The sequence below is a fragment of the Antrostomus carolinensis genome, unplaced genomic scaffold (assembly GCF_000700745.2).
Source record: "Antrostomus carolinensis isolate BGI_N321 unplaced genomic scaffold, ASM70074v2 scaffold2755, whole genome shotgun sequence".
Classification (NCBI taxonomy): domain Eukaryota; kingdom Metazoa; phylum Chordata; class Aves; order Caprimulgiformes; family Caprimulgidae; genus Antrostomus; species Antrostomus carolinensis.
This window is the reverse complement of record NW_010316925.1, coordinates 1-12,369: the sequence shown is the minus strand read 5'-3', so window position 1 is coordinate 12,369 and position 12,369 is coordinate 1. Positions and strand designations below refer to the sequence as shown.

The window sequence follows — 12,369 nt, the reverse complement described above, 5'->3', positions numbered from 1 at the left end:
ATCTCTTCCCCCCCCCCCCCCCCGCCCCGAAAAAAAGATTTTGAAGAAAAAAACCTACAGCACAAGCCCAGGCTTTGATGATGAATAGTATCTGGTCACATCAAGGGTTACCTAAAACTAAACACCTTCCCTTTGAGAAAGCACTATAGACCATCATACAGCTTACAAATGCATAGCCCAAGTAAACACAAATGACTCACGTTTGAGGTTGTGATGGGTCATCTCCCAGAGAAACGCTCTCCCCTTGGATTTCATTGAAGCACTTCTCACAGAAATGATACCTGTCAGCAAGAAGGCCATATTTGGGTGAACTGCTCCGTCCACACAACACAGCCCAAGCCAAGCAACGGAGCCACCAATCACAGCAGGCCAAGGAAGGGACAGGAGCAGAGAGCAGGTCATCAACGGCGACAAGGATATTCAATGATGCAGATTTATGGGCCCCACATTGTATTTGGTTGGTTTGTTTTTTTTGATTTTTTTTTTTTTTTTTTTTTTTTTTTTTTACAAAACAATGACAAGCATGAGGAAAAATAAAAAAAATGAGACACACACAAAGAAATGGGGGTTGGCAGGACAAAAACAAAAACACAGAAGCAGGACAAGACAACACAAAGCAGAAAGCCAAGGCAAAGCACAGATTAGCATTAAATCTCTCAAATGGGTTCACAAGCAGCAAATGATTAAAGCAAATCAAACACAAGTATTACATTTGAGCATACCCATACCCTCTTCATTTTAATAATCCATGCCATGTACAGCAAAGATTTAAAATGAGAAAGGGGAAAGAGCAGAGGGAAGGAAAAACTGCTACTCTGACTTGTACATCAGCACAGCAGTTCTGTTGGCAGGAGATCAATGGAAGAGGTAGTCTTCCATCTTAAATGTATAAATGCTGAAAGGCCACAGGATTCTGTCCCAGTTGAAAAGGAAAGCTAAACATCAGAAGCTTCAAGAACAATAAAATCTGTCCTCAAAACTACATTAATTTTAGAATTGGCAAACTGTACGTTAACTAAATACCTGACATTAACTACATACATAATGCTCTACATTGACAGGATTCTGCCATAGCCCAGTTTGAAAGCAGAACAATCCAGGCGTCAATGCAGCAAGCATTATAGAGAAATATTTCACTTATACTTGAATAAAAGTGATTAATTCAAGATTCTACCCCAGCCCTCAAAAATGTTCTGAAACTGTGGCTTCTCTGTTACTAAGGCATGTTAATTGAGTACACAAGACATCTAAAGAAATAAAATTCAAACAAATTTATTACAGTCACGCAAACCAACATTATAGCAGCTGTTAAGCTAAAAAGACAGGTCTCTTAATCCTCTCTCTCAGTTGTCATCTGAAATAATGCAGAGAATAGTACAGTACTTCTGGAATTGTACATTTCAGTCTATAGAATATCTGCATGTGTGTATATAGCATAATTTACAAGTCACATGTATGCACCTGTTATAGTGCAAACATTCCTTTCAGATTTTTGAATAAGAGTCTTTTGGTGCATCTAGTGCTTGCTCATAGATAAATATAAGCAGAAGATACTGACATGATATGAAAAGTTCTACACTATGTAAGCCTAAAAATACAACAGTTATTATGGGATACTACAAGCTTACTTTCTACTTCTTCACTCCTATAAACCTCCATTCACTGCTATAAACCTTTATGAAGCCTAAGAAGGTTAAGATATAACTCCTGTAGCCCTTTGGTTGCTTTCACCTGACCAGGTGCTTAAGAAAACTAAAATTCTTGCAAAATCTTCTTGGCTTTCAGATAAAAGGCTTAGTGGTTTTGTTAGTTTTGTGGGTTTTGTGTTTGTTTTGGGGGTTTTTTTGTTGTTTGTTGTAAGGTGTTCGAAAGAATGGAGATCAGCAACTAAATCGATGGAGATGACATAATTTGGAGGTAATCAGCTCTCTGCTCTAACAAGTGCATCCTGATGACAGGTCAGAGGATCTAGGAGTGTTGAAGAGTGTATTTCCCTGCTTCTTCCTGCCTCACTTCCCCAACTGGCAGAGATACCTAGCAAGAAGCCTTCTTTTAGAAGTCAAATTGTTTTAAATCCTTTAAAAAAAAACCCAATGAAAAAAAAAAAAGTCAAAATAGCTGTAGAAGTCACAGCATTTTACAGAGCTGCTGACAGCTACTTCAAGACAACTCCCTTAAGGAAACGTGGAGAAAAAGCAAGCATCAATCTACTCAAATCTGAATACACAAATCTTCCAATGAAGTTTGTTCTTCAGTGTTAACGTCATGAGAAAAAACGAAGACTTGCCAAGTATAATATGTATTACGAGCATTAATATACTTGCTTCATAGTTTACTCAGTGTTCTGCATGAAAAATACAGCTGCTTGGCAGGAAGCAAAGACAACAGACTTGTTTATATGATTTGTAGATAACGGAAGATTTAATTAACTGCAGGATAAAAATTTAGTAAAATTTCACAGTTCTGCAAGCAAAAGACAACGACCAGAGGCTGCAGTGAACTTTTGCAGAAAGAAATCATTAATGTACAAAATAAACTATTCAAGGGCACTTCCAGCAATTTTTTTTTTTTTTCTTAAAACACAAAGGTGTACACATAGAAAGAGGGTGTATATGTAAATACATGCATGCCTTTCAACAGACTGATTGCAGCATGCGCAAAATCACACCAAGTCAGTTCTCCTTACCTGTTCTGGTAACTGTAGTAAGTGGCATCTCGAGGGATTGTGCATAGCTGTTTGCCATAGCAACACAAAGTCTGTGGCGAGAACTCCAACTGCAAAGAGGAATGGGAATGGGTCATCTCAGTACTCATATGTGTTTTCCACTTGCTCTCTCCTTGGGAAGCAAGCGTGACCCAGACAATGACCATTTCCACCATATTCTGTGCACAGATCTCACAGTGCAGCAAGTGTATAAAGTGCTAGAGTCATAAAAAATATTCAGCGGGCTGTTATTCTCAAACGAGCTCTTTTCCAAAGATGGAAAGCATATCAAAATAAGACAATGGAAATACACAGTCTCATTATACAGTGAAATACAGAGCCCTTCTGCAGTAACAAAATCACATCTGTTTAATTTGCAATAGCAAATGGGTTCGTCCTAATCAAAATAAGCCTTCAGTAACTGACTTTTTCCCCCAAAAAGGCTTATATACAAATACACGATTTAAGCACTAGACAGAATTAGAAGATCTATAAAAACATCAAAATCAGATTACTCAGGACTGCTAAATCCTGATAAGTTTTCAAAATTCTTGACACACTGGAATTGCTAACTGCAACTGCTGGATTTTTTCCCCTTCAATACCAGGAAGCAAGTATCAGATTAAAATATTTATTTTCTTACCTTTCTTCCACAGCAATAACCAAGGCTCTGCATAACTGGGTCAATTTCTTGCTCAAACACCTCTGCCAGTTTGGAACAGTACTTATATACCCTGGATGTTTTGCGGTTATACAGCCAGGCATTATTGAACATGAGCCAGATGTCATCTACATATTGCCACGGTTCCTGATACTGTCCTGTGTCTAGCTTCCTCTTGATAGTAGAAAGGTCCATGGGATTCTTCACTATGTCAAAATAATCCTGGAAGAATACGCAGCATATCAAAACACTACTACAGAACTGTGTTGTGACATGACAGCATGTGCATTCTCAGCATATAAATTCTTCTGCAGTACATCAAGAAAAACAGGTTCCTCCTTGAATTGACTGTCAAACTGCTTGTGACACATAATGAAATCTAAGTAATACCATATGACTCCCCAGTGCTTCCTTTTCATTATTCTTTTATTTCTCAGGCTCTGTTGCTCTTCCATTCCTGATGAAATAAAGCCACTCTAGTTTTAAGTCAGCAAAACAAGTATTACAAAAAGTACAAAATGGCCATTTTTTTGCAGCCACTATGATCTGAGGATATATACAAGAGCATTAATAGAAAGTGACTGTTTTTAGTAGACCAGACAACCTAATAAACAAAAAGAAGTAACTTTATTAGATTATAAAAGAGATTGTCTCCTCTAAAAGATGCTTTTTCCAATACCCCACATCAGTTATAGAACCACTTCTCCTACAAAGTCCGCAGAACATGACAGCTAATTGAAAGCTTGTTAAAGAGTATTAGCAACATTTATGCCTGCTTATAATACAGCAGGCCTTGCATTTTTGCAGTATCTAGCCTAAAAAACCTCATACCAAAAGCAAACAAAAAACTTTTCAGGCAAAAAAAGTTGCCCAAATCACCTAAGCAGGACTTCCATGTATAAATATTTGTGTATAAATAGCAAACTTGTGTGGTCAATCCAGAGATTTTAAAACACAGATCCCTGAAGGATAGTAATACTTCTGAAGACAATTCTAAAACAAGCAGGAAACTCGACCTAAAATAAAACTAAAAGCTGAACAATCTCTTCCTTGCTTAGAAACAGATTAATAATAATTGATGGATTTTTTTTAAGTGGTCTTGACCTGCTTGATTTCCTACATATTCAGCTAAGTTTTATATATGATGAGAAACATCTATGTAATTGAGCAACAGAAGCATCAAAACATGAAGCAACATCCATAAAAAGTCCAAAGAGCACTGAGGATCTGTTGGTAAAGTGTATGGTATACCTGCTTATTTACCACAAGAAACACAGAGTCAAACAAACTTTTGGAAAAAAACCCAAAAAAACCCTTCCTAAGTCAGAGATTGAATGTTCCACTGCCTAAGCTAAACCTCTTCAAATACATCAATATAAAAATGTTAACAAGACAGACTTAAGCTATTCTTCAACATGTATGTCATAATATAGTAGTTTTAAATTAAGAGACACTCACAGGAATTCCTAGTAGCTGGGGATCCACAGGCTGTCGAAATGGAAGAGACTCTGGATCCTGACGGTAAAGTGCCTCCAGTGTTGGCATAAGCGCCTGCCGCAACTCTTCTGGCTTGAAAACTTCAGAAAAACAATCAACATTAGAAAGATAGCAGAAACAGCTGTAAGGAACCTGCTGGAAAATGTGAGGTCTGTGGAAAAAAACTACAGACAATGGGTTTAAGTTACTTAGCATGGCTTGTTTATCCTCTGCAAGGCTGAGTTCTGAGGAAGATATTAAAATGATCACCTGGACACAAGGAGATGGCCAAAATATTACAGAGAATATTGTTTTTATCACAGGAAGACACAGCTCAATTTAACAGGGCCAGTTTACATTCCAGATACGGCCCCTCTGAGGTCCCAAGAAAAAACGTGTCTAGAAAATCTGTAACTGAGGAACATTTCAAATCTCTATTGTATTGACAATTTTACTAAGGCTTAATGTCTAATACTAAAGCCTTAAAGAACTTGCCCAAAGCCAATTACAATCACATGCATTATAAGATATTTTTGTCCAAAAGCCACAAAGAACAATCCATATAAGCCTACTGAGTTCCAATGAAGAAAGCTCGGGTTGTTTTTTTTTTTTTTTACACAAAGCCTTCTCTAGGGAGATGCTGTGAATTTCAGTCAGAACAGTGTTCCTGCTTACTTTTTTTCTTAGATTGCCCAGCTGCCGGAGAAGACTGCGTTGCTGGAGTGGTAGGTCTTTCTTCCCCCTCTGGCACTTCAGTCTTCACTTCAGATTTCTTCTCCTCTTGCTCCATTGGGTCTGGTTTACACTCCTCCACGACCGGTTCTACTTTAACCTGGAAAGTAGTTTGGAGCCTGTCACTTAGTCTCCTGGGATGTCACCCATCCACATTTCTGTCTTTTAAACCTACCTGCCATCCTGCCCACCACTCTTCCCTAGGATTAAGGGTATTCTACTTTGTAGTCAAAACACTTCCCTAAACTTGAGCAGACGTGCTAAAACACATCTTTAAACACTGCACTAGTAGCAATGATAACCAGTTCTGAGTTGCAAGCAGACACACAGGTACTCATCCAGCTCTTCAGGGAGGTCCGAGTCTCTCGTACTCTGGGGCTGCCAGGAAGATGCTACGGGCAGCCACACTCCTAGCTGTCCTCAGTGACAAGTTATCACAGCCCAGTCAAGCAGCCCATTATGTACATATAGAATCATTTAGGTTGGAAAAGACCTTTAAGATCATGGAGTCCAACCATAAACCTAATACTGCCAAGTCCACCACTAAACCATGTCCCTAAGCACCTCATCTACACATCTTTTAAATACCTCCAGGGATGGTCCCTCTGCCACTTCCTTGGGCAGCCTGTCCCAATGCTTGATAACCCTTTCAAGTGAAGAAATTTTTCTTAATATTCAATCTAAACTTCCCCTGGCACAACTTGAGGGGTTGTTTCCTCTCATCCTAGTATCTGCTACTGTAACATTTAACAGCTGCCAATAATGTGTAGGACTGACCCGAGTTCCCTCTTACACTACCATTTACCAGAAAACCACATAGCTGCAACTACATTATCATGGTCTTTCCTGTGGTCACTGGCTTCTACCACCACTTCACCAGAAAAGAGACCCTTCTTTAGGAAGAAGTAGAGGAAGACAACAATTAAAATAGCAGCAGCAGGTAGTGCCTACAGTTCTCACTGAACTCTGGAAAGAATGGCTTCCATAGAGACAGAAAGCATCTAACAGCACTAAACAAAGATATTCTACCCAACAACTGGCTGGCAATTTCACCTCAGATTTGTCCTCCATTTGCAGCTCTGTCTGTTCTGGTTCCCCTTCATCTGTTTTAATATCCATTTTCACTTCCTGCAAGGGTGGCTGCTGCTGCTCTGGAACAGTCTGCTGAGAGTTCACCTCTGTGCTGCTGGTGGATGGGGGGTTGGATACCTGCCCATCAATGCTTACACCTGGCTGTGAAAGCTGAAGGAACAAAACACACGTTACAAACAGGCTTCTACTGAACTTATTTTTCTTTCTCTAATCTATTTTTTACTTACACTACTTTCCACTAATTTTAAATGCACTCTAGTCCTTCTGCTTGCTTCACCTGAAGAACATACTGCTATACAACTCCAATTATAGAAGAACATGTCACAGAAACACTGGAAGGACTAGTATACAGAAAATTACATACTGTTTCTCTATTGTACGCTACCACTATGCATATGCAGACATAACTAAGACCTCATCCCTGTTTCACAGTGAATTTCAAAGCATGCACTAGAATTCTGAAAAATACTCCCTCTCTGGAAACACCAGATGATCTATAGATTTGTCTTGATGGAAAAAAGGTTACTTCCCAAATGTAAAAAACCCTATTGTGATATTAAACATGCTAGGAGGTACCTCCATTATCACAGATTTGCACCAAAATAAAAGACCAACTGAAAATTAAACCGTACACTTGAGCATTTGCAGGGAAAGTACAATTAAAGTATTTCCTTACAGGTGTTGTGGGGTGCTGAGGCTGCAGCGGTGCTGTTGGTGTGGGAACAGATGCAGTCGTGCTCTGCTGTGACAAGGGCTGCTGCTGTTGCTCTGCAGAAGGGGTAACTGGCACTGGAGGCTGGACTTGTGGAGGCAGCTGTGCCTGTGGAGGTGTTGGAGTCTGCCTTTGAGGGGGGTGCATAGTTTGCGGCTGTGGTCCAGGTGGCATTGCCTGAGGAGTAGGTGTAGGTGCAGTAGTGGCAGCTGCTGCTGCCTGCTGTTGCTGTGATCCCAAGCCTGGGGGTGTGTGGTGAGGTGTTGGGGTTCGGCTAGGTACTGGAGAAGGAGAATTTCGGTGCATGGGAGGCTGTGGAAGAGGTGGGCAATGAATATGACTCCCTTGAGAACCTGGAGCCATTGCAGGAGAATTCACAGGACAGGAAGCACTTGTCATTTGTGCCTGTGGGAAAACAAGTACACATTTGCAACGACTTGAAATAAAAAAGCAAGAGAAATTACTGTTAAAAGGCTGCTTTCCCACAGTTACTGGTATACTTTTAAGAATGTGACAAACTATCTGTTTTGTTTTTAAAGAACTTTATTTCAAAAGGAAAAATGCTCTATTTGATTTATTTTGCTCCACACGAACATAAAGCTGTTTCATGATTTATTCAGTTCTAAAAGAGAAGTTTCAACTGGGTAACTTATACTTGTTGCTATATTTAAAGAATGGCACACCTACACTCCCAGTTCACAAAACATTTCTTTCTAAAACTACAGATTTGCACATCCTGAATATGGGACAATGCACCACAGTGGAAAATTGCATTCAAATACACTTAGTGTGCCCATACCCCCACACCCAAGACTAGAAACTGAATTTATCAACAGAAATAAGTACAGGCGTAACTGTACAGTTACTAAATTACAAAAAAAATGTACTGGTCAAGGAAAAAAGCTGTCACTCCACAATAATCTTGCCTGCAAACTAGGAAGAAGCATCAACGAGAAGCAAACTGACGTTCCCTACTTCTTCCTGGCCTGAAAGGTTCTTGCTGAAAAGGGAGAGGGAAAGGACAGAAAGGAAACTGCTGGACTGTAAGTTCAGATCTTCAGTACTGATAACCCTCCTATCCCCCAAAGCCAGCAATACATATTAGTCCTGGACAGACATGCCTTTTTATGACTTATTCCACTATCTCTTAATTTCTCAGGCTCTGCCGCTTTGCTGTTCAGCAAGAAATTCTTAACTACTGCATGCTGAGTAACAATTTCTTCTTTGCTCCATAAAAACAAACTTAAAAAAAATTCCTCTGTCACACTTCAACCTAAGCCTGAGAACAAATCAACAGTGCTTCACCCTTGCCATTCCCACAGCTACACCGGGAAAATGCAGTCTCAATAAATTAATTTGGTTGACTATAATTACAAAAGCACCTTGAGAAAAGTTGTTCTCCATTACTAAAAACTAAACAGTGAAACCAGTAGATGACAGAGTCCACTGAAACCACTTCCACAAATCAGAAACTTACTTGAGAAACTGGTGTCTGATTGCCAGGCTGAGTCATAGGCAGGCTCGCTGTGTTCATTCCCGGGGAAGAAGCAGGGAACTGGGTCTGTTGTAGAAACTGATTCTGACCAGAAGGCTGGCCAACTCCTGGTTGCTGCATACGTGAAGGAAATCCCATCTGTTGGAAAAGAAAATAACTCATTTCACACAATGTGCATATACCTCCATAACATTTTACAAAAATCCATTTATCTTGCTGCAGAAATCGATGCTTGCCGCTTATCTGTAGGATACAATATGGAAAGCCTGCTTATAGTTCCTCTCAAAAGACAGAAGTTATGATGATTTCTCTTGTAAGCTAAGGAAAAAGATATTGATTTCAGATTGGGACTGTGACTTAAGATTTATTTTTGTTCCTTGTTTTAAGGATGGAACAGCATAAAAAGCCACTTAAACCTTTATTTTTAGGCAATCTTTACCACCAAGCTCTAAAGGCTTACCATAGACCAGACAAATCTTTCAGTGGATATGCAAAAGGAAGAACCAAAGGGTCAAGAGAATGAAGAAGTAATGCTTGATTTTGTAAATTTCTTTTATTTATTTTTAAGGAAAACACAGCTAACAGAAGCAAACTTGAGAGCTCAACACCCTGGACGAAACCCACACTGACCTGGTTCATGGCCCCAGACTGGCTTAGCTGTCCAGGGTGCTGAAGAGGAGGGGTTTGCCGGGGTCCCATTGGTGACAGCTGCATGTTCATCTGGCCAAACTGATTCATCCCTGTGTGTTTGTACCAAAAAAACACTTATAAGCAAAGGTCTGAATTCTCCTTTGGGCACCATTCAACATTTGGAGAGGAAATGCTAACACTTTCTTCCCAACTGCATTTTCTAGCTATCAGTTTTCAAGTATGCAATACTATAAAGCAAGTATTTCCTTCTATTAACCACTTACACAGAATAATTTAAAATATAACATGTCCAAGCTATCATACTCCTTCAGAATACAAACTAGGTTTTTTTCCCCTGAAAGACTTTCTTCCACTAACTGTTATCAAAGCTCTGAAGTCTGAGGACTACTGAAGCACACGATAAATAACCAAAAGTGTCACATCTACTGCTGAAGATCAACTTTCTACAGAAAGCTGCATTATCTTAATTGCATATTAGAAATTCACTTCCTAAATCCCAAACAGTATCTTCACTTCCTTAAGTACTTTGTATGTTGGTCACAATACTTCTTGAATATATAACAAAGGTTCTGTTCCTTCTGAGCAGTAATTCTCACCATCTTCCCTCTGCCACCAGTATGTCCTCATCTAAGCTGGCTAGGCCTACGTTTGACTGACCCCACCGTCCTATGTTCATATGATCTGAAGTTCCAAAAGCATCAAGTTCCGTATTTAACAAAGCAAGCAGCTAACAAAGCAAGCTCTTAAATTCACAAGATCATGCTACTAGAGAGAGATATACAGTTATGCAAGTATTATACAATATAGCTATTTTCTTAATCAAACGGGAAAACTGCAGGTGAAACAAGGGCTATGACACTTCAGCAAGAGCTGCCCAATTCCAAGACTCCTTCAAAATCAAAGTAGGAAATTTTCTTCAAAAATTTACCTGGCTGCGCCTGCATGCGATTCATCATCTGGTTTGGCACATTGGCACGTATCAGGGTTGGGTCGGGAAGAGGACCATCTGGAAAAAAAGATACTGTAATAAGATTATAGCATTTAGAAGATCACCAGGCTTTACCCACCGAACATTTTAGGGAGAATTACATGAGAATTAAGGTGTCTCAAGAACTCCATTTCTTAACTGTAAAGTATCTAAGAACATGCAAGACAAAGAATCAAGGGGGGAAAAAATCTTTTAGAATCACTCAATCATAGTGGTTGGAAAAGACCTTTAAGCCGAACCATGAACCTAACACTACCAAATCCACCTCTAAACCATGTCCCTAAGCACCTCATCTACCTGTCTTTTAAATATCACCAGGGAAGATGGCTCCAACACCTCCCTGGGCAGCCTGATCCAATGCTTAACCACCTTTTAAGTGAAAAAGTTTTTCCTAACATCCAATCCAAACCTCCCCTAACACAACTTGAGGCTGTTTCCTCTCGTTCTATCGCCTGTTATCTGGGAGAAGAGATTAATTCCCAGCTCTCTACAACCTCCTTTCAGGTAGTTGTAGAGAGCAGCAAAAAGGTCTCCCCCCTCAGCCTCCTCTTCTCCAGACAAAACAACCTCAGCTCCCTCAGCCGCTCCTCATAAGACTTGTTCTCCAGGCCTTTCACCAGCTTCGTTGCCCTTCTTTGGGCCCGCTCCAGCACCTCAACGTCTCTCTTGTAGTAAGAGGCCCAAAACTGAACACAGTACTTGAGATGTGGCCTCTCGAGAGCCGAGTACAGGAGGAGGATCGTTTCCTTAGGCCTGCTGGCAACGCTATTTTTGATTTTCTTCTGAGAAGGAAACTCTCGGGAGAGAGTGCCATGTGAGGGGGAAGGGCAGTGCTCTAGAAAGTACATATTCACAACTGTTGCACTTAATTTTAAGAGAGACTACTTCAGTCTCCAGAGCTGTCAGTCTAGAATCACAGAGGGGAAAAAAAATGCAATTTTATTTAGAAATGTACAGTTCAAAATCCTGTATTTCAATTATTTACAGGACTTAACTGGAAAAACAAGATTACAATGTCGGCTGGAAACACAAGATTATAATGTCAGCAGATGCTTCTCTCCACTTTCTAACTGGAAATATCACCCATGGTAATTTGTGATACCTGTTTTTTATCTGTTACCCAAAGAAAAATACACTAGATACTTGACAGTCTACAGCGCCTTGTCCCTTCCTAATGTTGTAAAAAGACATTACACTCTTTAATAGCATGATAGTTTTGATTATTAACTCCTCTCCAAAGTCAATTTTATTCTAATATACAAATGCATGGCTAGCAAGAATCTAATAATAACGATAATCTGTTTAGCATTAGGAAGGTCAATTCAAGTAACAGAACTACTGTGAAATAGAAGACAGCTGCAAGGGGAAAAAAGTGAAATCTGCTTTCCATTGCATGTTGGAAAGGCCATTTGTCTGAAAAAAATGTGGCATAGAACAAGTACTATCTAAACTTTCAGAGGCATAAATACCTGTGCACTCCAATCATCATACTTTTTGCTTAGCAAAAACAGCAATACTGATCATCATTTAAAACACCACACAGTTAAGTATTATGAAAAAATAATTCTCTTATTAATTCTAGAGATGAATCTAATGACGCAGAAGTTCTACAAACTTAAGGATGTAAATCAATCTCCATTCCCTCCACCCTCAAAGTAAGTGCAAAGGTTTACAATATTTCAATCTGTTCAGAAGACTAGATGCTTTTAGATAATCTATGGTCATTAATTAATACATAAGCAAGGCAAAGATATTACAAGTACTTCTGAATAAAGAGAAGAAAGTTCTGCTTAAAATCTGAGAAAGAAACAACAAGGGGAAAATGGTCAGCCTGACCATGATGACCATGGCAGTAGAG

The 12,369-nt window shown here is 39.5% G+C and overlaps 1 protein-coding gene across 1 annotated transcript in view; it reads right to left on the bottom strand.

Moving 5' to 3' along the window:
* LOC104525279 (histone acetyltransferase p300-like) overlaps positions 1–10,529 on the bottom strand; it is a gene marked incomplete at both ends in the record, with an annotated part of 20,208 nt that extends 9,679 nt beyond the window's left edge. The window contains 10 exons of the mRNA XM_010168385.1: positions 201–311; positions 2,687–2,775; positions 3,348–3,626; positions 4,824–4,942; positions 5,517–5,673; positions 6,627–6,815; positions 7,342–7,782; positions 8,855–9,010; positions 9,503–9,612; positions 10,452–10,529. Coding sequence (XP_010166687.1) covers positions 201–311; positions 2,687–2,775; positions 3,348–3,626; positions 4,824–4,942; positions 5,517–5,673; positions 6,627–6,815; positions 7,342–7,782; positions 8,855–9,010; positions 9,503–9,612; positions 10,452–10,529 — 1,729 coding nt within the window. The remainder of the gene's footprint in view (positions 1–200; positions 312–2,686; positions 2,776–3,347; positions 3,627–4,823; positions 4,943–5,516; positions 5,674–6,626; positions 6,816–7,341; positions 7,783–8,854; positions 9,011–9,502; positions 9,613–10,451) is intronic.
* Between the last annotated feature and the right edge of the window lie 1,840 nt (positions 10,530–12,369).